Source organism: Chrysochloris asiatica, unplaced genomic scaffold, assembly GCF_000296735.1.
Source record: "Chrysochloris asiatica unplaced genomic scaffold, ChrAsi1.0 scaffold00175, whole genome shotgun sequence".
In the NCBI taxonomy this organism is placed as follows: Eukaryota; Metazoa; Chordata; class Mammalia; order Afrosoricida; family Chrysochloridae; genus Chrysochloris; species Chrysochloris asiatica.
Genome location: NW_006408693.1, coordinates 2,265,593 through 2,291,445, shown reverse-complemented (window position 1 = coordinate 2,291,445; position 25,853 = coordinate 2,265,593). Strand labels below are relative to the sequence as shown.

Genomic DNA, 25,853 nt, shown 5'->3' with positions numbered 1-25,853 from the left:
TCGGATCACCAGTTAGGAGGAGATTATTGTTTTAGCACTTTGTGTTGACACTTTAAACTTACCAGTTGCTCTTAGAAACTCTGTACTGGGTTGTTATGAGCAGGAACAGCAACAGCAGTGATAGAAGAGATAAGGAGAAATGGACAGATTTGGGATTTATATTGAATTGCAAGTGAGAAGACTTGGTTTAATAGATGGAATGGAAAAGAAAGAGAGAGAACACGAACAACTGGTTACCTAATATTGTTTTCTGAAGTAGAGATGATTAGAGAAGTAATTTATCTTATTTAGTTTGAGGAGTCCTGGTGCGGCATTTAGTTTGAGAAAGGTATGAAATCAGGAGTTCAATTTTCAGCATTTTGAGTTTTAAGCCCTTAAGTAAATATTTCCAGTAGACAACTGAATACATGACTGTGAAGGTCAAGTGTTGGAGACAGAAGTTTTGGCAGTCCTTATCATAACAACAAATCATATATTATTAATTTAAAACATCATGACCCTTCCTGAGATCATTAGATTGAGAGTATAAATAGTGAGGAGGTCCCATTACTGACACTGTGCAATTAGAGGTGGGGTAGATAAGAAAGAGTTCTCTGTGTCAGTTGCATGCAATATACATTGTTGTTGTTGTTGTTGTTAAGTGCCTTCGAGTCGGTTCCGACCCATAGCGACCCTGTACAGGGTTTCCAAGGGTATAAGTCTTTATGGGAGTAGAAAGCCTCATCTTTCTCCCGCAGAGCAGCTGGTAGTTTCGAACCGCTGATCTTAAGGTTCGCAGCCCGATTCGTAACCACTATGCTACCAGAGCTAAAAGTTGCATGTATTTAAAGCAGTTCCCTTTTTGTTTTAAAACTAAACATTTGATATATTTTTATGAAGTGTGTATTCAATCTTTAGGTTTGCTGTAACAAAGTACCCCAAATCTGGTGGCTGGCCTAAGAAAAGGGAAATTTTTCTTTCACAGCTTTTGAAGTTAACAAATTTAAAATCAAGGTATTAGCAGGAGCATGTTTCCTCTGAATGAAGAAGTCTTTCTTGCCTCTTCCAAGCTTCTAATTGTTGTTGTTACTAAGTGCTATTGAGTCAGCTCTGACTTAATCGGGACGTTGTTTAGAGTTTCCTAGGAATGACTGGTGGGTTTGAACCACAAGTCATGTGGTTAGCAGTCCAGTGCCACTCCGGGACTCCTGATCGCTAACCAAAGTACTTTGCGTTCTTTGCCTTGTAGGTGCAGCAATACATCGATATAATCTCTGCCTAAATCCTGGTGGCGTAGTGGTTACAAATTGGGCTGCTAATCTCATGGTCAGTGGTTGGAAACTACCAGCTGTTCTGTGGGAGAAAGATGAGGCTTTCTGCTCTCGTAAAGATTTGCAGCCTCGGAAACCCTGTACACGGTCATTATGAGTCGGAACCGACTCCACGGTACTTAACAACAAGTCTTCATATGGCCTTCTTTTTTCTCTGTCTCTTTCTGTCTTCATCTCATAAAAATACTAATCTTTGAATTTAATGACCACCATAATCCAGTACGAGGCCATTTTAAGGAATTACAGCTATAAGATTCTGTGTTTTAAATAAAGTTACTTTCTGAGATTCTGGATGGACTTGAATTTGGGCTTGGGAGCACTGGTGAATCTATTTCTGGTCTCAGGAATCATTCTGAATGCTGTTGATTTAGGAGATAATACAATGGTGTCCTGGTATAGGATAAGCACTGGACTGCTAACCATAAATTAACTGCAAGTTTGTAGGTTCAGATTCACTATAAAGGATTTCTATGTGTGGGAACTGACTTGACAATAAGAATTTAACAACAACAGCGGTGATAACATTTTCCACGAGAGCTCAGTTTTCCACGAGAGCTAATTTTCCACGAGAGTTCAGTTACGAACAAATCGTTTATTATGTTTGAGATGTGATACCTTCCTCCCCCCATACCTTTCTCCTCTTCGGTATATCTACTGTTAGATGACACTAGATTCTTCCGCAGGTTAGAAGAGTTTGCTAGATAGTCTCATTAGGTTAGACTGGTTGTATAAGAGCATCTTCTTTCAGAATCTTAATATCTTTTGTTGTTAGTTATTGTATCCACTTTTGAAATGGGAGACTCTGAAAATATCTTAAAATGGAAAGTTCTTTATAAATTATTATTGTCCTTCATTATGATTTATGCTTTTTAAATTTTATCACTTTTTTTTAAGATTTGAACTTTACGTAGTAGTTACTATTGATTTGTATTACTTAGTCATGTTTATTTAGTAGTTTATTGCATTTAAGTATTCTTTCACCATGTCATAACTTCAATGCTAATGTTTTGGTAATAATAAACTTAATTTTTATAAATTACTAGATTTTATTAAAATTATTGAATGGACAATATAGTTTTTCCCAACGGGCATGCCCATTGGTCTCCTATCATAATCTCTTGTCTTTCTCTTAAATTCATTTTTCAAGTAATTTTATTTTTAAAAGTAGTTATCAATAAGAAAATAATTAGGGCTCATGGCAATATTATGAAACATTTGATGTCATTGGTGTCAGTGACTGCATATGCAGACATTGGAGACAATGAAATGGGGACTGGCATAGAGCAAGCTAAATACAGTTTCTGTCTTAGCGCTAAGGAGGCACAGTCCTGTCATGCACCTTATCTTTTGGCATGTTTGCTCTTTAGTTTTTCAGAATCCAAACTATAAAGTCAAAACAGACATTTATTAGGTATCTACTATATCCCAAACTTAAAGGTAAGTACTTTTACATTGTAGTCTTATTGTGACCTTCCAACACTTTTGAGAGGAATATGTTCAGTCCATTTGAAGAAGTCAGAAAGTAAAAGCTTGGTTATTCATGTTTTACTGAGCAATAAGAAGAAAAGATGCTAATTAAAAGTTAAGGTGCAAAGTAGGATTCCACAGTCAAGTTATTTTTATTATAATGTTATATTTTATCTAAATTTGTTTAAAAGGAGATGTAAATGAGTTTATTTGAATGTTTTAAATTGTCTGTTTAATAATGTATTTTCTCTCTTATATTTACATGATGTATTCCCATGCTATGTTGATGATCTTATTTTTCCCTCCCCTTTTTTTTTTTTTTTTTTTGGTTTCAGAGGAAGAACTTGTCTCTTTTCCTCAGCATTAGTTTATTAACTTTCTGGGGGTCTTCCCTTTTGGGGGCCCGTTTATACTGGATGGGAAACAAACCACCAAGCTTTTCGAACTCTGACAACCCAGCTGCTGATTCGGATAGCTTCCTGGCTAGAACGCTCACCTTCTTCTACTTGCCAACCAAGAACCTTTGGCTGTTGCTATGCCCAGATACCCTCAGTTTTGATTGGTCAATGGATGCTGTGCCTCTGCTCAAAACAGTTTGTGACTGGAGAAACCTACACACTGTGGCCTTCTATACTGGACTCCTCCTCCTTGCCTACTATGGTTTGAAGAGCCCTACAATAGAGAGAGAATGCAGTGGGAAAGTTGTAACAAATGGCAAGCAGAATGCAAATGGACATAGCTGCCATTCAGACATGGAGTACCGGAACTCAGAGATTAAGCCCAGCTTTGCATCCAAAGTAGAAAATGGCATAAAAATTAATGTACCAGAGAGAACACAACTTCCTTCTACTGAGAACATTGTTGTTCTGTCTTTATCTTTGTTAATAATACCTTTTGTTCCTGCCACAAATTTGTTTTTCTATGTCGGCTTTGTAATTGCAGAGCGAGTGTTGTATATTCCTAGTATGGGCTTCTGCCTTCTGATTACAGTGGGTGCCAGAGCCCTTTATGTCAAAGTCCAAAAGCGGTTTCTCAAGAGCTTGATTTTTTATGCTACAGCTACATTAATTGTTTTCTATGGACTCAAGACTGCGATCAGGAATGGAGACTGGCAAAATGAGGAAATGCTGTATAGATCAGGGATAAAAGTAAATCCAGCAAAAGGTAATCTTTTATTTTTTGCTTTTGACTTGATAGATTATTTTTGCCTTTTAAAATCTTGGCTCCTCGCTTTAAAGCACAATATTAAGGAAGAAGGGGTTCTTTTAATGCATTATCTGTGTTTTTCTTTCCTTTTTTTATTTTTAAAGAGATGAATAATGAAACTAATTTACAGACATTTCTAGCATTCCATATTTGGCATAACCTCAGGGTCAGCAGTTCAAAACTACCCGCTGTTCTGCGGGAGAAAAATGAACCTTTCTGTTCCTGTAAAGATTTACAGCTTTGGAAACCCTGTACAGGGTCTCTATGAATTGAAACCAACTCCACAGCACATAACAACAACATAGTAGTTGAATTGTAGGAGCTGTGGGCTAATGTGCTGGACAGCAAAGTCAGTTTGAACCACAAGGTCACCGGTTCAAGCTCACCAGCTGCTCCTTGGAAACCCTTTACAGGGTTGCTGTGGGTCTGAACTGACTCAACAACATTTAACAGCAGCAATTGTAGTTGAATAAATTGCATTTCACAGTGACTTAGTAGAACGTCCCCCTACGGTGTTTAAGTCTGTGATCTTTAAGGAAGCAGTCTGCCTTATCTTCCTGGTAATGGATCACTTGGTGGGACTTTTCAGTTGGCCACTGAGCACTTCAGCTACCAATGTTCCCTATATTTAGAATAAAATGGTAATTTGTTTTCATTGTTGTTGTTGATTACATTTGTCTAGAGATATTAGAATCACTATTTTGTAATAATAATGGCTATTGTAAGAATTTAGAAAAAATGTTTAGTTTTCCCATTTTAAATTTTGATATGAACTCTTTCATCATGTAGTAAAAGTCAAGTTACCCCATTTAGATATTATTTAGCTCTTCGGTTTCCCAAGCATCACCTGAGGAAAATACCACCAGACATACAATGACATCTCTAAAATGATTTGGAGGTAGAGCTACCTCTGAATCTCAGAATTATATCCCTAGGTGTCACTAGGTGCACATGGGGGTGCTAGTCTCGCTTAGCTTTGCAGGGACTTAATAATCTGGTAGCAGGTTCTTGTTTAAGTGTTCTTAAATTGCTTAGCAAAATAAAATTTTTTTATTATACAGTGGAAAGATTGTTTTTCATATATTTAATATTTTACAGTTAGAAAATCATTTTAACAAATTTCAGAATCTATAGCCATAATAGAACAAGCATTCACAATAAATAAATACAAGTGAATATTTTAAAATTGTTACAGTGGATTACTTTGCTTTTGGCAATTAAACAGTGATGAAAGTTGGAAAGCAATTGAGTGAAAGTATGTATAAAATTTGCATATAGAAATACCATAGGAAATAGTGCCAAGTAGTCATGTTCTTCATAAGCCATTTTTCTGTTATTTATCCATAAATTTATACTTGTTTCTACTGCCTTTGTATTGTACTTTTTAGATCTGACTTTGGCACATATTAAATCAAGAGTTCATGAGCAACTACACATTTTTTTTTAAAGCCAGAGAACTAATTATTGGTACTTGAAATTCTTAGTACATTGTAAGAATCTTAAGAGGAGTAGAAACATTAAGTTGAGCTAGTGCATACAATCCCTCAGTTCTCTTTGAAAAATCATTACTTTGTGGATTTGCTAGTTAGTGAGTACCACAGTTTATTGAATGTCTGACTCAAATCTTGCTGTAAAATTGTTGTAATCAGTTTTCGTAGAATGCTTTTCAGCTACTGTTTCTTCTCTAGTAAGTGATATAGTATAAGTATATAGAACAAAGCTATATTGCTTATTTTTCCCCCTTATGCTTAAAGCATATGCATGTTAAAAAATCAAATCAAACAGAAAAAGAAATGTCATCTTTTATTATTTGCATCAAGGGATTTTTGAGTAGTTATGAAATATATTGGCTAAGTTTAAGGTATGCTACTATAACAAAGAGCCAAGATAACAGTGGCTTAAATAAGAGAGAAGCTTTATTTTTTCATGTAACAATCTAAGTTTGTGCAGCTCTGTGTTGATAAGATGGCGCCATGGGTTTTTAATTTGTGCTCCTTCTCTTTTGTTCCTTTGCCATCTCTGGAGTGTCACCATGCCCAAATGGTTCAAGATGTCTCTATCACATCAGCACTTCAACTAACAGGAAGAAAGGGAGAAAGGGCAAATGGTGGGTGTACACATTCCCTTTTAGACCATATCACAGAATTTGTATATACTATGTTTGCGTACATATAGTTAGCTGCACCTAGTTCAAGGAAGACTGGAAAATGTTATTTTTATCCTTGGAAGCTAAGTGTCTAGCCAGCTTTTATTACTCTGAAATAATGGAGGAAGGCAGATGAGATTAAAGGGGAGAAGTAGTCATCTCTACTCAAGTAGATGAAGTAGTTAGTAAATCCTAGGTATTTCCTACGGTTGTTGAAGGGATAGAAGGAGAAGAAGTAGGAGAATTATTTTTCCTTGGAGAGTACATACACTCAAGGGCAATGCATTTGAGCTTTTTGTTTCTCCCCCCCTCCCACCCTACAGAACATCCACTGGGTTCGAACCATTGACCTTATGGCTAGCAGTCCAGTGCTTATCCTACAGAGCTATTGTGCTCTATGAAACTATGGTCTCCTGAAATTTCTTATTTTCAGGATAGTCCACACTCAGCTTCCCTCAGCTTTTCAAAACAACCTTTAAGTGAGATTACTAGTTTCTGGCTTCAAGTAAAATAATCAGGGATGACTCTAGATTTTCCTGTCTCTCCACATTTCATGGTTGACTGAACACATGACCATGACACCCAACACTGGACAAATGAGAATTGTAGTGGTTTATTAGTCACATGTACTTATAGCCTGTGGTCCTGATGTGGCACTCTAGGATAATCACTGGATTGCTAAACACAAGGCTTGGTGGTTCAAACTCACTACTCACTCTTCAGAAATCCAATACAGGGTCCATATGAGTCGGAACTGACTCTATGATACTTAACAACAACAATTTACAGACTGAAGAGGAAAATACCACTTGACATGTAAGTTGTGTTCAGGAGCAAATTGAATAAGTAGGGGTTGCGGAACACAGGCTTTATAGTATCAAGCGTGTGTTATGTCCCTGATAAGCACAGGAATATGTGATTCCTTTGTTTCAGTAATTTCATGGGTTGTCATGGCATGGAAACCTGCTACTCAACATAGAACAAGAACTATGTCTGGGTTCTTCAATAAAGAGAGTTGATTGGCTAAGGGATATTTTCTATGGGAGCTGAGTGGGAATGATAATTTGTAGTTAGGCAATTTGAATCCCTGCCAGTTTCTGATGTCAAAGGCATCACATAGTATTTATTTTAGACCTTAATACCCCATGCAATAACAATAATAGTACTCAGTATATAGAATGCATTCAATATATAATACATTAAGTAATGAATGTTGAAATCATAGTCTTTCTACTTATGAAATGGATAGTGTAGCAAGTGGTTTTACATGCATAATAGAATGTGGAAGAGTTTACTATACTTTTGATATACATGGTCTAATGGATGCAGGAGTTACAATCAGGAGTGGAGTTAGTTTGGACTCCATGATTGCCATCTGTGACATATGCTGCCATTTAGAAAAAAGGCAAAACTCTTTAAATTCATGTTCTGTTCTTATATTTTTCTGTTTATAACATTCTAATAATATTTCTGGTTATAGTTATTTCCTTAGCAATTACGAGGCTAGCAGTAATCTTCCTTTGGGCAGTAACTGTCCTTTAGGCAGATTTTTCTTGGTCTCTTATGTTATTTGAGCCTAACCAATGATTAGAAACATTGTATAGCCAGTCTTTCTTAAGGTTGTCTGAGATTACAATTCTTTCATTGCTAAGTTTTTTGCTACTTTGAAAGCTTTTGAAATTTGGGAATGTTTCAGTTTCTCATGCGCTTTAATAGAATATGATTTTAAGCCTTGTGAAGAATTATACAGTAATGCTACTGCTTTCAGTAAAGGGTCCTGTAGACAGCTGCCAGTCATTAACTAATTGGATGCAAATGATGATGAGTAAAGTCTGTTCTAGTGACTTTGCTGCTAATTGATGGTTTAAATCTGGATAGTAGATAAAAGATAGCTGATTTGGACTATGTAAACTACATGGCCTATCTCATTATGTGGTTGATAATGTCAGGAAAATACTAGACGTAGTTGATTACAGTCGTTTGCTGATTGCACAATAATTCTTGGCATTTTTGTGCTTCAGAAAGAAAAAACTTTCTTTGATGACTGTTGTAATGAATAAGCCACATAATATTTAAGAGCTTTTCTCCTTTAGGAAAATGCATTTTATAAAACATATTAATTACTGTTTGCTTGGCAAAATCATTTATTAATTCATTTTAAAGCTGTTAAATGTATGACCATTCTTCTTGTTGGCTTGTGAACTGTGACTGTAGAATTGGGCAGCAGTGATCCCTCTAGCAAGAGTTATAGATTACCAAATACGTTTTACTATCTCTCATTTTTTGCAACTCTCTAGACACAACAGCACTTAACAACAACAACAGTAGTTTTATTTTTTCTTAAGTTAATGGGTTCTCCAAATTTCTATCCAAAGGCTGCTTTTATTGCTCCTCTTCTGTACATACATCACAAATGTATGTCGTATGCATTATGCAGAAATGAATGTGTTGTTGAGTTTCTAAGTTACAAGTATATCTGTTATACTGTTCTGTTCAATTGACTCTGTAATAACTATGTTCTGACTCAAGTCAGATATCTTTTAGTTTTCATTGTTACTGCCTTTTATTACTAGTGCCTTTAAAATTTTCATCTTTGAATAATATGCAAGTGAACATCTGAAGTTGATAACATCAGGAAATTACACACTGCAACATTTTATGTAGTACATATTGCTAATAATTAGATGCACGAAAAAGCTCCAGGCAGGCATCAGTATGGTTTGCTGTAGCTCAGACACCTCATAATTTAGGGTTATATGTACCACGAGGCCCCAAAAATTTCTTGGAAAAAATGGATTTGAAATACAGTAGAATATTTCCATGAGCTTTAAATTCCCCCTTGTGTTTTCTTCATGAACTTGTATCTCTGTGAACTTTGTTGTTGCTAGATACTGTCAAGTCATAGCAATCCTATGTACAGCAGAGCAAAACGTTGTCTGGTCCTGCACCAGCCTCACAATTGGTAAGCTTGAGCCCATTGTTGCTGCCACTGTGCCAGTCTTGTCTCATTGGGACTCTTCTTCTTTTTTCACTGAACCTCCACTTTACCAAGCATGATGTCCTTTTCCAGGGACTGGTCTTGCTTGATAACATGTGCAAAGTTTAAGATATGAAATCTCACCATTCTGCCTTCTAAAGAGTATTTTGGCTGTACTTCCAACACAAATGTTTGTTCTTCTGGCAGTCCATAGTACTTTTACTCTTCTTCTCCGATGCCATCATTCTTCTTGGATTACTTGCTCAGCATACAGATTGAATAAGTATAGTGAGAGAATACAACCCCTGCACACATCTTTCTATTTGAAAGCATTCAATATCCCCTTATTCTTTTGAATTACTGCATCTTTATCTACGTACAGATTCCTCATGAACACACTTAAGTGTTCTGAAATGTGTATTCTTTATGATGTTATTCATATTATGATACAATGTCATGAGTCATGATCCACTTAGTAGAAAACTTTTGCGTAGTCAAGAAAGTACAAGTAAACATCTTTCTGGTGTGGTCTACTTTCAGCCAAGATCCATCTGATGTCTGCAATGATATCCCTCATTCTGTGTCTTCTTTCCTTCAGTTCTTGATCATTGACTTTTTTTTTTTTTTGGGTGCGGTATATATCTTCCATCTTCTTTTGATGCTTTATACAGTATTTTGCCCATAGAAACAGTCCATCAACATTGAAAATTAAGACTTCAGTTTTTTTCATAAGTTCTTTCAGCTTGAAAAATTCTGAGTATGTTTTTCTCTTTTGGTTTTCTAATTCATTATAATACTTTGTCTTCTCGAGCTACCCTTTGAAAATTTTTGTTCAGTTTTTTCACTTAGCCATTTCTTCTATTCACGTTAGCATTTCTGCACAGGAGAGCAAGTTTGCTAGTCTCTTCTGGCTTACATTTTGTTCTTTTCTTTATTTCCTGTCTATTTAATGACCTTTTACTTTCTTCCTGTGTGTTGTTATTGATGTTGTCCCACAACTCTTCTAGTCTTTGGTCGGTAATGTCTAATCAATCAAATCTGTACTTGAGATGGTCTCTAAATTCAAGTGGGAATATGTTCAAGGTCATATTATGAACCGTGTGAAGTTTTTTAAAATTTTCTTCTGCTCTGTCTGGACTTTCATATTCCACATTCCGTGCCTGTCCTTGTTTCAGTTTTCTACCATCTCTTCCTGAATATATAGTCAATTTGATTATTCTCTATTCCATCTGGTGAGCTCCATGTAAATGTTTTTTATGTATTTTAGGTACTTGCAAGGAGTAAGTCACTGAACTTATAAAATTCTATCATGCAATCTTCAGCATCATTTTATCACCAAGACCATATTTTCAACTATTGATCCTTCCTCTTTGTTTCTGACTTTCACATTCCAAATAACAGTAGCTATCAATGCATCTTGATTATATTTTCGATCAATTTCAGACTGAAGAAGTCAGTTCATTGTCTTAAGTGCTGTTGTTTCAGTTCATACTCATAGTGACCCTGTATAGGGTTTGCAAGGAGTATTTGGCCAGTTTGAACAGCCAACCTTGCCGTTCAAACCAGCCTTTCACACCAGTGCTTATTCTACAGTGCCACACCAGGACTTTGGAAAGAAGTTGGTTGAATTTTTCAATTTCATCCTTGCTGGCTTTAGCGGTTGGTGCATAAATCTGAATAGTAGTGGTATTAACTGGCCTTCCTTGTATGCATATGGTTATTATTCTATCAAGATAGGTCTTAAATGTTCTTTTTGATGATGAATGTGAAACCACTTCTCTTGAATCTGTCATTCTCAGAATAGAAAATCATATAATTGTTAGATTCAAAATGGCCACTGGCAGTCCATTTGAGCTCATTAATGCCTAGGATATGTTCCAGTTCATTTTGGACAACTTCCCATTTTCTAAGCTTCATACTTTGTACATTGTTTTCTCATTATTAATGAATATTTGTAGGTGACTGTCTTCATTTTGAGTTGTGCTCCATCAGGAAATGAAGATTTTGAAAGCTGTACTGCATTTGCATCATCGTAGCCAATTCTATTTGAGGAGACAGGTCTTTGTAAGTTCTGTTTTTGGGTGTCTTTCATCCTTAGGGGCTCATTTTCTGGCAATATATCTGATAATGTTGTGTTATTATTCATTATTTTTTAATATTCTGGTACTATATATGACAATGTTCTGCAGCTATTCATAAGGTTTTCAGTGGCTAAACCATTCAGCAGTTCACCTCTCCTTATTAGTCTTCCTTAGTCTGGAAGCTCTGGTGGAACTTGTTGACCATGGATTACACTGATGATATTTAAAATACCAGTGCCATAGCTTCCAACATCACAGCAATAAGCAAACCACCACCATATAATAAACTGACAGATGAGTGGTAGGTATGAACTTTAACACATGTTGTGTCCCACATCGTAAACATATCACCTTCCTTTTCTAAAACCAATTACTTTTGCTCAATTTTTGCCAACTAATTTGAGTTTATAATTGTCAATCCTGAAAAGTTATAATAAATAAGCAGATCAGTGAAGTACCAAGCATACAATAGAATAATAACATATACAGTTGTTGTTGGAGCTCTGGAGTGGTACTGTAGTATAAGAACTTGACCACTAACTACATGGTCTGTTGGTCAAAGCCACCAGCTGCTCCTCAGAAATCTTATACAGGGTTGCTAAGAGTTGGAACTGACTCTAAGGCACATAACAACAACAAAAACGGTGGTGACAGGTGGTGCAGAATCAGTTCTGACTCAAAGAGACCTTTTGCATAGATTGAAACCCTGTCTGGCACTGATATCTTGACTGCCTCTGCATATACTATGCCATTACTGAAAGGCATTATGTGGCTTCCATGCCTCCAAAAGCAGAGTGCCAAAATAATTTTTTCTCTTTTCCCTCTATAATGGCTGAAATTATGATTTTGTGGGGGAAAAGCAGGCTCTATGAACTCAGTGAAAGTAACTATGGTGTACAAGCATCCCTGGGAGATCATTTAGGTCCAGTTTCAGACTGCCATAGTAAGTGGGTATCATAATAAAACAAATGACACGGATTTTTTGTTTCCTCATGCATATAAAAGTTATATCTACACTATATTATAGTCTATTATACACATAATAGCATTATATATAAGTTTAAAATGGTTTGAAAATTACCAAAGTGCGACACTAAGATGGGAAGTGAGTACATGCTGTTGGAAAAGGGCACTGGTAGTTTTCCTCGATGGAAAGTTGCCTCAGACCTTCAATTTGCAAAAACTACACTATCTGTGAAGTGGAATAAGTGAATCACAGTAAACTAAGTATACTTGTATTACTGAGACACCATAATGTTTACTCTATTTGGTGTCATTCTTAAGTGCTGTTGAGCCATTCCGACTCATAGTGATCCTGTTTAGGATTTCTGAGAATTGACTGGTGAGCTTGAACCACTGACATTGTGGTTCAAACTGACGGTGCGGTTGGTTTCAGTGCATTAACCCACAGCAGGAGTTTGAAATTATCTATAGCAAAACTTATGGAATCCTAACAGGCTTTTGAACAATTCCCAAACTTTGAGTGATTATTGCCTCATGTTGAATGTATTTATTAGGGTTTATATTGTAAAGAACTGAAAGGATCTCTGGTAGCATAGTGGTTATGAATCGGGCTGTGAACTGCAAGGTCAGCAGTTTGAAACTACCAGCTGCTCCACGGGAGAAAGATGAGGCTCTCTGCTCCCATAAGGATTTACAGCCTCGGAAACCCTGTTCCGGGTCGCTATGGGTCAGAACTGACTCGATAGCACTTAACAAAAACGTATTGTAAAGACTGAAGTCCTGGTGTGGCACTGCAGGTTAATGTGCTTGACCACAAGGTCATTTTGAACCATACAGTCAATGGTTCAGGCTCACCAGCCGCTCCTTGGAAACCCTATACGGGTTCACTATGAATTGGAATCAACTCCAAGGAAATGAAGAGCACCAGTAATTCATGGTGACACAGTGATTAAAGCACTTGGCTGCTAACAGAATGGTTTGTAGTTTTAACCTACCAGCTAATCTGCAGGAGAAAGATAAGGCAGTTTGCTTCCATAAAGATTTACAGCCTTGGAAATCCTATGGGGGCACTGCTTTTCTGTCCTAAAGTCACTAAAAGTCGAAATCTACTCAAGAGCAATGTGATATTCCAAAGAGTAGTCCTTGGGGGCACAGTTTGCATTGGACTACCATAAAGGTTGACAGTTCAAACCTGTCCACTGGTATGGTGGAAGAAAGGCCTGGAAATCTGCTTACACCAAAGAAAACCTTATTGGACTAGTTCTCCTTAATGCATAGGGTTGCCAGGGGTTGAAATAATTATAAAGCAACTGGTTTCTCTGTTGATTGAAAATAGCATTTCAAAAGGATTGGGATTAGAGTATGATTACAATAAACATGAAGTTAAATTACTCTGACTTCATTAATTTTTGTGTTTGATTATTAAAAATATTCAGCACTTTTGCTTTTGTTTTATTAATTAATATATGAAGTGTTTGTATTTATGCTTGTATATACATATACATACACTTACACTGTGTTTGTACAGTTTGAAGAATACCATGAAAAGAAGTTACCTGGTATTGTATCTTGTAGTTCAAGAAGTATCACCCGTGTCTTTGAAGATCACCCTCCTGAAACCTCTCCTTATTTCACGGTTTTCTTTTTTTCAACTCACTTATTTTCATTCTTTTATTATATGCTAGAACGTCCATGGAGCCCTGGTGTGGCACTGCAGGATAATGCATAGGACTACTAGGTCTGTTTGTACTCCAGGATCATCAGTTCAAAATCACCAGCCATTCCTAGGAGACCCTGTGCAGAGTCGCTATGAGTAGGAACCTATTCCATGGTACTGAACACCACAATGTGGGATAAGCACTTGACCAGAAGGTCCATTTGAACCACAACATTGACTCCAGAACACTTCAAAACAACAACAAAAGACCTCCATTAGAATTTAATTAGAAGTTTTTATAGTGGTGTTTTTGTCTGTTAACTCTTTTTTGAAGAAGAATGGATTTCCTGTAGATAACTCTTTACCTTCAGAATTTTCATTTTATTTCTAGTTTCAGAATTACTGTTCTCAATTAATATTGATGATCATATGAGTTCCCCTACCACTCTGTTACTTTGATGATTTATTTTAATAGATTTTCTGCTATTGCACATAATTTGCATTCCTGGAATAAACCAGGAGTTAATGATAATCTGTTAGCAGTTTAATATTGTGACAGATTTGTTCTCACCATGTTTCTAAGATTGGTTAGGTTCCCTCTTACAGCATATTCTGGTTTGCGAATCAATTATATTTCTATTATGATCAGTTGGGAAAGACTTCTCTTTTTATTCACTATAAGAATTTATATAAAATTGTTGTTGTTGAGTTAGGTGCCATTAAGTAGGTATTGACTCATAATAACTCTTTGTACAACAGAAGGAAACCCTGATTGGTCCTGCACTATCCTTATAATTGTTGTTACCTGAGCTACCACAGTTCCAATTTATCTGGTTGGGGATCTTCCACTTTTTTGGTGACTCTCCACTTTACCCAGCATGAAGTCTTCTCCAGGGACTGGTCCTTCCTGGCTACATGTCCTAAGTATGGGAGACGAAGTCTAACTCTTCTGGCTTCCAAGGAGCATTGTGGTTGAACTTGTTATAACACAGATTTGTTTGTTCTTCCTTCAGTCCATGGTACCATTGATATTCGTCAACACCATAATCCACAATTCTTATATGGTCTTCCTTATTCTTTGTCCAACTTAATTCACGTGCATGTGATGCGATTGAAATCACCATGGTTTAGGTCTGGTGCACCTTTGTCCTCCAACTGGTATCTTTGCTCTTGAATACTTTAAAGAGGTCTTGTGCAGCAGGTTTGCTCAGTGCAATACATTATTTAATTTCTTGACTGCTGCTTCTATGGATATTGATTGTGGAACTAAGCAAAATGAAGTTTATTCACAATTTAAATCTTTTCCCTGTTTTACATGATTTTTTTTTTTATTGGTCAAATTGTAAGGATTTTTGTTTTGTTTATATTGAGATGCAATCCATACTGTAGACTGTGGTCTATGATCTTCATCAGTAAATATTTCAGCAGGCAAGTTTATATCATCTGTGTATCATAAGTTGTTAATTAGTCTTCCTCCAAAACTATGTTTTTCTTCATATAATCCAGTTTCTTGGAGTATTTGCTCAGTATAAAGGTTGAGTAAGCATCTTGAAAAATTGCTGTCCTGATACACACCTTTCTTGATTTCAACCATTCTTAGCAATCTTATCCATAGCTTGTCATGATCCACATATTCAAAAGTCTTTGTATAGTCAAAAAAGAACAAGTAAACATCCTTCTGCTTTCAGCCAGGACCCATGTGACCTCAGCAATAATAGCACTTTTTCCACATCCTTTTCTGAATCTGGCTTGAGTTTCTGACAGTTCCTCTGTCAATGTATCGCAGCTGTTTTTGAATAATCTTTTGCAAAATTTTTCTTGCTTGTTATATTAATGCTATTGTTTGATAATTTCCTAATCGGTTGGGTCACCTCTCTTTGAGATGGGCACACATATAGTTCTCTTCCAATCTGGGGTGATTAGTTGGCTGTCTTTCATGTTTCTTGGTATTAGTATGTTGGAAGACTTTGATTGGTATTCATTAGATACCTGTTAAGTCGGCCCCAACTCACAGCGGCCTTGTGTAGGGTTTCCAAGGAGCAGCTGGTGAGTTTAAACCACTGACTCTGTGGTTCAAACCTACCTTGCAGTCCAGTACATTATCCTGTGATTCCTACAGCCATGTTTTTCACCAGTGCCTTCAGTGTAGCTAGGACTTCTTCCTTTAGTACCATAGTTTCTTGATCATATGATACCTTTTGAAGGTTTGTACATTGATTATTTATTTTTGGTACATATAAAACTAGAATTATATATATTTTGTATATTTAGTAGTATTTACTGGGTTAGAACTGATGCTTTGTCTATGGATGACTCCTCCCCCCACCCCCCCAGCTGATGTAATTCATGTCGTGGGTTTTAGAAATGATCTGATTTACTTTGGAGTCAATTTTGCTTTGTTAGATTATCTTTTCTTTTCCTGGATTTTGTTCAATTTAATTAGAGTTTCAGAATTATATATAATAAGCTGACGTTGGCATTTACGATGAAATTTTTCTGCTAAATTCTGATGAGCCAGGGAATGACCCTAGGAAAGGAAAGAGCTCGAGTAGATGAACTAAAAACCAAGAAAATAAAACCATTAAAGAAGAAGGTGAGGATATTTTCTATCTAACATATGAGGGAACCAAACAAAAAAATCCCTGAAAATTCCTGTATATAAATCCACCATCATAAATTTTAAAACAACACCATGTCTTTTGCCCAGATTCAAACCAAAAACTAATTTTAAACTACAACTGCAACAGAGATGAAAAAAATATTATATATGATTTTTAAAACTCTAGCTAAATTGAACAAGATCCTAGAAAATAAAGCAAAACAAAATTGATCCCAAAGTAAATTAGCTTGTTTACCAATCTGCATTTTTGCTTTCATATTGTTTCTAATTGCTTTTCCTTTCTTACTGCTATGGATTGAATTGTAATTCCCCAGAATGTGTGTTTGCTTTGTTATATTAACTGTGCTATGTCAGTGTAGAGCATGTACTAAACCTAATCACTTCTGAGTAGATTGGACACGAAGGAAGGCAAAAGTGGGAGAAGACAAGAGATGCTGTCTGCAAGTCAAGGTATTCAAGACAGACAAGGAAAAGAACTTGACTTGGGTTTTAGTCTCCAGAACCATAAGAAAATCAATTTCTATTGTTTAATTTTTTTGTTTTATTTCTTCTACAGCAGCTACCTGAAACATGGTCTAGCTAGCATTTTTTTGTGTTCTGAATGAGCAGTTCTCTAGACAAACAGGGAAACCTAAGGAATACTTTCAAGCCTGGCATCTATTAAACAATGATTAAATATGATGTAAGTTATATTTGAGAGTAAAGTTTGTTTAAGGTCATAGTTGATATATTTGAAGTTTTTTATTCTCCTTCAGAAGAAGAAATCCAAGCTGCTAATGTAAGTTAAAGAGTGTGAAAATCAAAGTACAGATATTTGACCCTTATAAAACACAGACGGTTTAAAATAAGTTAACATCATCTGTAATATAAAGTAACAGTTTGTTATAGATACAGGAGATTTTCAAGAAGGCAGTAAATAAACATTATTTTGCACTTTTTGGTTTGTTGCACACATGCACGTATTACTGATGATCATGGCTTTAAAAGAAAATGCCAGTTAAATCTCAAGGGATCATGGAAAAAATCCCTGATGTTCTAAGATAATGTAATTACTGAGAAAGACTTGGGTGTAGATAACAATGTATGCATAACTCTATGAGAAGATAGCTGAAGAAAATTGTGAACCCTATTTTTATGTGTATGGGTGTTAAATTAGGTAACTATTTTTTGAAGTCTTTATTTATCATTGTTAATTTAGTTGTTATTGTGAAAATATTATGTAGGCTTACTGAAAATTTAATTATGATTAAGCCTATTAAATATTTTCAAGTAAAAAATATTGTTTTCCAAGTAAGAAACATATTCAGATTTGATTAGCAGTAGAGAGAAACAAAGTTAAAAACACGCCCTAGAAGACCACTTTGAATGCAGAGCAATATTAGTGTTTCTATTCTGTAAGGATTCTAATACCATTGTGAGCATTCCTTTAGTTATCTAACAAAGCATAAATCAGTTCCTGTATGGGAAACATTGTGGTATGGTATATTAAGAGATTGACTTAGTATCTTTTTTGGAAGTAGCGTAAGCATATGTTTAATTATGAATGGATTGTCTCATCATTCTAGGAATTTTAAATGTAGAAGAATGTAGTTAGATACTCAGTACAGCAGCTGTGAGTCAAGTTTTTAGAAGGACTAATTCCGGAAGTGTCAGTGTACAACATTTCTTTTAAATGCAGTTATTTGCTTGGACTGTCAGAAATAACTTAACAGCCTTATGATTTTCAGAGTGAATTGGGCTACTAATCTCACGGTCAGAAGTTTGAAACTACCAGCTGTTCCATGGGAGAAAGATGAGGCCTTCTGCTCCTGTAAAGATTTATAGCCTCAGAAACCCTGTGCAGGGTCGCTATGAGTTGGAACCAACTCCACAAAACATAACAGCAACAACATACTTGTTATTGTTGTTGTTATATGCCATCCAGTTGTTTCTGAATCCATAATGACTCTATATAGGGTTTCCAAAGAGTGACTGGGTAGGTTTGAACCTCTGACCTTGTGGTTACAGTCCAGTGTTTATCCTACAGAGCCATAGAGTTATCAGTGAGTTGCTAACTACAAGGTATAGGCAGTTCAAACCAACCTGTTACTCATCTGAAATCCTATGTAAGGGCACTATGTGTCGCCAACTGACTTGGCAGAACTTAACAACAGCATGAGCAATATAAAGAAGAAGACAGTTGGGTGCTGAAAATGGTATGTGCTTGATAACTGAACCTAAAGGTTGGTGGTTCAAAGCCACCCAGTGGTGTCCTAGAAGAAAAGCCTGACCATTGGCTTTGGTAATAATTGCTGTTGTTGCTGTTATTAAGTGCCATCAATTCAGTTCCAACTCGTAGTGACCCTGTACAGAGGTTTTCCGACGCTCTACATCTTTGTGGGAGCAGAGTGGCTGGTGGCCTTAATCACTAGTCTTATGGTTGGCAGTTCAGTGCTTATTGTACGGAACCACTGCCATGAAAAACCTGTGGAGCATTTCTATCTTGTAGAATGGGGTCAACATGAATTGGAATCTGCTCAATAGCTATGCACTGCTTTGTTTGTTTTGGGATAGTAAATAAATGTAATAAACATTTTTTTCTCTTGTGCTTCCTTGATAAAAGAGAATTTCACCAACAAAAGCCAGAAGGTCTAAGGTATTTTGAATTTTTTTTTTTAGTTTTACTCTGTCAGTTGGTCTATTTTACAGGTTTTACAAATAACGCTTTGGTGAAGAGACATATGCAATATTGACATAGAATACTTCATATGCATATTTCCTTAGTTTTTGAGTAATATAAATATTTTCTAAAGATGGTTTAGAGTTATGTTCACTCTACTTGTTAACATTAAATGGTATTGTCCACAGGCTGGTAAGTATTGAAAATAATTTTAAGGTGCATTGCAATGAATTACTTCATATGACTCTTCTACCCATAGTCTTTTTAACTTCCACCAAATTACCTTTTCCTGTTTGATTTATATAAAAGAAGGTGGGAGGAAATGCTGATAGGTTTATATGATTCACTTCTGAATGACTGTTAGTAGAGCTAATTTGTGAGGGTAAAAACTTGGAAACCAATAAGATTGATCAGTTTTACTGTCCTGCTGGGTATAAAATAAACCATCTCAGAAGTCTGGAAGGGGGTCTCCCTAGGGTCAGTGGGGAAGAGCCAGGAGTGGAGCAAGTAATTTGGACCCTGAGATCCCTGGACATTGAAACTTCTCAGTCCAGAGACAGAAAGCTGTGACACCAGAGGTTTAACAGAAGAGTGGCAGGGGTGTAGCAGCATGAGAACCAAGAGCCAGAGCTCCAGATAAAGCGGTGGGCTTCCCAGCCCATGGAATAAGGAAAACAGTTTTCTTGGGCTCTCATATATAGTAGGGTGCCAATAGGCACTTAATTGGGGAACTAGGTTTGCTAACCTATGGAACTAGAACTGAGCACCTTCAGGTTGAGGCTTATATTGAAGTGTAGTGAACTTAGGCATTTATTAGTAATGCTGAAAGAATTTTGTTATATTGCTGGAACAAGGCAGATGTCAAGGGGGCCTGTGTCTGAGAGGACAAGGACTAGCAAGGGGCCTGCCAGTAGGCTTGACTGGGAAGAGGCTGTTCTGACTGAAACAATTGTGCCCTTAGCATTTCTCATTTTGAATTGCAACCTGTTAACTTCCCTGATACGCCCCATAACTGTGAGTCATAGCAATGAATTATCGAGCCCATCTGAGAGTTCTGTGGCAGGGATGGTTGGGCTCAGATTTCACAGAGAAGGTAGAAGACTGGAGGCATGTCTGAACTCAGCCTCATAGTAATTGTCTGTGAAATGATGCTGAGTTTGATTCTCCTTCTTGCTTATGAAGAAGAGGTCAAAAGATCTAGCCCCCTTGTCATTTTTTTTTTTTTTTTTTTCTTTTCGGAATGTGTACAGGGTCGCTATGAGTTGGAACCAACTCCACGGCACATAAACAACCAACCAACCAAATGTTGTTGTTGTTATGTGCCATGTATTCGGTTCTGACTCACAGCGACCCTCTTCAGGGTTTCCGAGGCTGTAAATCTTTACAGGAGCAGAAAGCCTCATCTTTTTCCTGTGGAACAGCTGGTAGTTTCAAACTGCTGACCTTGCGGTTCACAGCCCGACTAGTAACCACTACGCTACCAGAGCTCCTTAACCAACCAAATAATAGTGGTAAAATTTAAATTAATTACTGTTGCTGTTATTTGGAAGCAGCGGTACAAGATTTTTCAAACCAATTTAAGACAGTGATTTTGACATATATTTTGAGGGCATGTGACACAGACATTGAAGTTCTAGTGCCATATCCCTGTGTAGTTCACTTTAATATTAGAAGTAGGAGGCTCTGTGGTACTTTAGTCTGAGGACCATCAAGATTTGGTTGTGACTGTTTATGGTTCTCAGTTCATTTACAAAAACCTGGCTTGTATATTTACTCTGAGGTTTTAAGTTAAAATTTTGGGCATAGTGAGTTATATCCCAACTCCAATACTGGCTGTTTGAATAACCAACTGGCTTCCATGTGCATTTTAATCAACCTAACATGTAGATTGCAGCTAGAGTGCTCCTTGGAGGCCAAGATGGCCAAACTTCGTCCCTCATAGTTTGGGTGTATTGTCAGGATGGAATAGTCGCTGGAGAAGGATATCATGTTTGGTAAGATGGAGGGTCAGAGAAAAAGAGGAAGACCCCCAACAAGATGGATTGGCCAGGTGGCAGCATTGATGGACTCAAGTGTGGCAACAGTAGTGAGGTTGGCCCAGGATTGGCCATTGTTTCGTTCTGCTGTGCATAAGGCCACTATGAGTGGTGCTGACTCGATGGCACCTAACAACAACAACAGCAACATGTAGATAGTCTGAATGTCAACATTTAGGACTTGTGAGTGGGCAACATGGATTTATGCCTCTAAGACACCATGCATCTAGTAATATGGCATATTTATCTGGTGTTGCTATAACAGATATACAGGTGGATGACTTTAACAAATAGAAATTTGTTCTACTAGGCTAAAAGTTTGAATTTAGAGTTTCAGCTCTGGAGAAACATTCTTGTCTCCTGTCACCATCTGTTACTTGCCATTGTTCTATTTCCTACTCATAGTGACCTTGTACACAACAGAATGAAACACTGCCCAGTTGTGGGCCATCCTCACAGTCATTGTTATACTTGAGCCCATTGCCACTGCTCCTGGGCTAGTCCATCTTTTTGCTTTTCTTGCTGACTCTCCACTTTACTGAGCTTGAAGTCTTTCTTCAAGGATTGGTCTCTCTTAATGATAATATGTCTCTATATGAGTTGTAAAGTCTAACCATTCCTGCTTCTAAGGAGCATTCTGGCTGTATTTCTTTCACATGGATTTGTTAATTCTTCAGGCAGTCCATGATACTTTGAATATTTTTTTCTAACACCGTAACTCAAATACATCAATTCTTCCTTAAATTATTGTCTAATTTTCACATGGATGAGGCTATTGAAAATACATGGTTCAGGTGCACCTTAGTCCTCAAACTGCTCATGAATCTTGAATCTTTGCTCTTAAATACTTCAAAGGGGTTTTGTACAGCAGAACAAAGGGGTTTTGTTTGCCTAATGCAGAACATTGTGTAATTTCTAGACTGCTGCTCCCAGGAGTGTTGATAGTGGAACGAAGAAAAAAAAAAAAAAGTTCTTTGGTCCATAGTGTATAATTCATCAAATCTGTTCTTGAGATGATCTCTAAATTCAGGTAGAGTATGTTCAAGGTCATACTTTTGTTTTCATGGACTTGTCTAAATTTTCTTTAACTGCAGCCTGAACTTGCATATGAGCAACTGATGGTCTGTTTCATAGTCTGCCCCTGGCCTTGTTTTGACTGCTTTTCCATATTCTCTTGCCATAGATGTAGTCAGTGTGATTTCTGTGCATTCCATACGATATAGTCCATGTATCTTTTATGTTCAAAACAGATCTTTACATTGAATAAGGCATTGGTCTTTTAAGATTCTGTCATACTATCTCCAGCATTATTTCTATCACCAAGGCAATATTTTTGAAATACTGATCCATCCTCTTTTTTTCCAACCTTTGCATACCAATTACCTGTGATTAATCAATGCATCTTGAGATTATGTCTTTAATCAGTTTCACACTGAAGTAGTTTGATTTTAAGTGCCATCACCTCACTCATAGTGACTTTGTATAGGGTATATATGTTGTTGTTGTTAAGGGTCATCAAGTGATTCTGACCCATAGTGACCCTGTATAGGATTTCCAAGGTGCAGCTGGTAAGCTTAAACTGCCAACCTTGCAGTTCAGACAGCTTTGCAGTCTGGCGCATTTACCCACAGTGTCACATCAAGACTCCTATGCATTGAGATTATAAATTTTTTTAAATGTATTTTTTAATGAATCAAGTGTTAATTTACATTGTAGAAAATTGGTTAGCAAGGAACTCTGGTAGCGTAGTGGTTACGAATTGGGCTGTGAACTGCAAAGTCAGCTTTAATCTCATTGCAAATTGTTCTTACTAGATGTGTTAGGTACCAGTGCATTTATGGGAGTTTGGTGGCTCCTAACAATTAGCAATGGACTGTGTACCACAAAGCCTGTGGTTGGAGCCTGCCAGCTGGGAGAATAAAGATGAGGCTTTCTGCTCCCTTAAAGATTCAAAGCTTCGGAAATGCTCTGAGTAGAAACTGACTCATCAGCACCTAACAACCACCATCACAATGCATTCATTTCATTTTACTGGTATTCCACAGATAAATGGCAGAATATTTCAATTATTAACTCTTCTTAGTGGAAGCATATAGATTTTTAAAAATTCAAACTAGGAGAACACAAAATTTACAATTTTTTACCATATTTAGTATAGTTAAGTAGTTGAATTTTGGCAGATTTTGACATATGGATCGAAGACATATTAAAGTTTTGAGTTAAAAATAAATTTTAGCTGAAGTAAAGAATCTGAAGGGAGGGTTCTTAGTTTTGGTGGCAGTGTTCAGTGCACCTGTGAAATGAAAATGCTGAGGTAACTCACACAGGCATCCTTGCTCATAGAGACCTGAATGTTAAGATGATAAAACCTTAAAAGAAAAAAAGAAAATTACTGTTTTGGTCTTAATATTTTAGTGAATAGCTGAAAAGGAAATAATCAATATTAAGAGACTCCTGTACCATTTTTGTTAATTTTTCAAAGAACAGTACATGTCAAAATCCTGAGAAAGTTACTTATTATTTTGTAGTAAAAGAATAAATATTACACCATCAAACTTTAAGGAGCTCTGGTAGTGTAGTGGTTACGAATCGGGCTGCAAACCTTAAGGTCAGCAGTTTGAAACTGCCAGCTGCTCCGTGGGAGAAAGATGAGGCTTTCTGCTCCCGTAAAGATTTACAGCCTTGGAAACCCTGTGCAGGGTCGCTATGGGTCAGAACTGTCTCGATGGCACTTAACAACAACAACAGCATCAAACTTTTAGTATAAAGTAAAAATTCTTGAAACAAAATTAATGAAATATCCTCACACGGATACTGCGAATCAAAATGAAATGGCCATAGTTTAGAATAAGTATACGTTTACTCTGTAAATTTAGAAGTGCTGTATATTTGAATGGAAACTTTGAAGAATTCTTGGAGGTGTTACTGTAGATCATTGAATGTTGCTAGAGGGACCTCACATTTCATTTTCTGTTTAGAACAGCTTGAGCATGATGGGGCTATTTATTTGTTTTGATGCTGTTTGAAGACCATACAATAAAATGTCATAGATTGATACTTTTCTAGTAAATGGATACCTTTCACATGCAGTTAAATATAAATGTGAAGGGCCCTTAGATATAACAGGGGTTCCTCTTTTTCCCCTTTCTATGTTTTTAACAGGATTTATTTTCAAAATAAAACAATTTAAATGAGCAGATTGTCTAGAATTTATCCAATCTGCTATTTGGAACCATCTATTTGTCTTTTCTTAAAGAAATCATCCTTTATGCTTGTTATTGTTAGATGCTATTGAGTTGATTCCAGCTCATGCTGATCCTGTGTACAATAGAATGAAATTGGCCTCATTTTGGACAACCTCCCAGTCATTGCTGTATTTGAGACCGGTGTTACAGCCACTGTATCAATCCATTTCACTTAGGGTCTTTCTCGTTTTTACTGACTTTTCTGCTTTACCAATAATGTTGTCCATCTCCACAGACTAGTCCCTCCTAATAACATTTCCAAAGTAGATGGGATGCAGTGTCATCATCCTCATTTCTAGGCCCCATTCTGGCTGTAGTTTTTTAAAGACAGATCTCTTTGTTCTTCTGGAAGTCCATGATATAGTCAATATTCTGCTCTTAGACTATAGCTGAAAGACATCAGTTCTTCATTCCTCGGGGACATCTTAGTCCTGAAAGTGATTTTTTTTTTTTTTTTTTTTTGCTTCTTAATACTTTAAGAGGTCTTTTGCAGCAGTTATGTAGAATGCGTTGATTGTAGATTCAATTAAAATTCAAAGGGCAGTTCTAGAAGACAAAGTAAAATATTATAATGAAATGTGCAAAGACCTGGATTTAGAAAACCAAAAGAGAACACACTGAACATTTATTAAAATTAAAGGAAGACTCAGGTTGTAATTTTGAAAGATTATATGGGTAAAATGTTGAACAACACAAGAAACATTAAAATAAGATGGAAAAAACATACAGGGTCACCATACCAAATTAATGGGTTGATAATTGTCATTTCAAGAGGTACCACATGATCAAAACTGATCAGATTCAACCAAGAGTCCCAATTGCCCTTAAAGCATTGACAAAAAATAAGGCTTGAGAAATTAATTGATGGGATGCAAATTGAAATATTTAAACAAATGGATGTATCACTGGAAGTGCTCATTTGTCTCTGTGAAGAAATTTTGAAGACAGCTTATCTGGCCAAGCCATTGGATGTTCTTGTTTTTGGTAAGTGCCATGGGATTGGTTCCAACTCATAGTGACCCAGTATAGGGTTCCCAAGAAACGGCTTGTAGGTTTGAATCACCAACTGTGTGGTTAGCAAACAGCCCAGTGCTTATCCATATTTATATCCATTCCAAAGAGGTGACCCAGCAAATGTAGAAATCATAGAACAGTATCAATATTCCCTACAAGTAAATTTTTTGCTAAAGATCATTCAAAAACAATTGCAGCAGTACATAGATAAGGAGTTGCTAAAAATTCAAGTTGGATACAGAAGAGAACGTGTAAATAGGGATATCATTGCTGACACCATATTGATCTTGGCTGAAAGCAAAGTACTAGAAAGATGTTTACTTGTGCATTATTGCCTACACAAAGTTTTCGACTGTGTAGATCTTAGCAGCCTGCCAATGATACTGTGAATAATGGGTATTCCGGAATACTTAATTGTGCTCATGATGAATCTGTACATAGACCAAGAACCAGTTGTTTAAACAGAACAAGG

The 25,853-nt window shown here is 36.5% G+C and overlaps 1 protein-coding gene across 2 annotated transcripts in view; it reads left to right on the top strand.

Moving 5' to 3' along the window:
- Positions 1-25,853, top strand: part of TMTC2 (transmembrane and tetratricopeptide repeat containing 2) — a 684,646-nt gene that overhangs the window by 302,311 nt on the left and 356,482 nt on the right. For both annotated transcript variants that reach the window (XM_006871819.1, XM_006871820.1), the window contains one exon: positions 3,113-3,941. In XM_006871819.1, the coding sequence (XP_006871881.1) occupies positions 3,113-3,941 (829 nt within the window). The remainder of the gene's footprint in view (positions 1-3,112; positions 3,942-25,853) is intronic.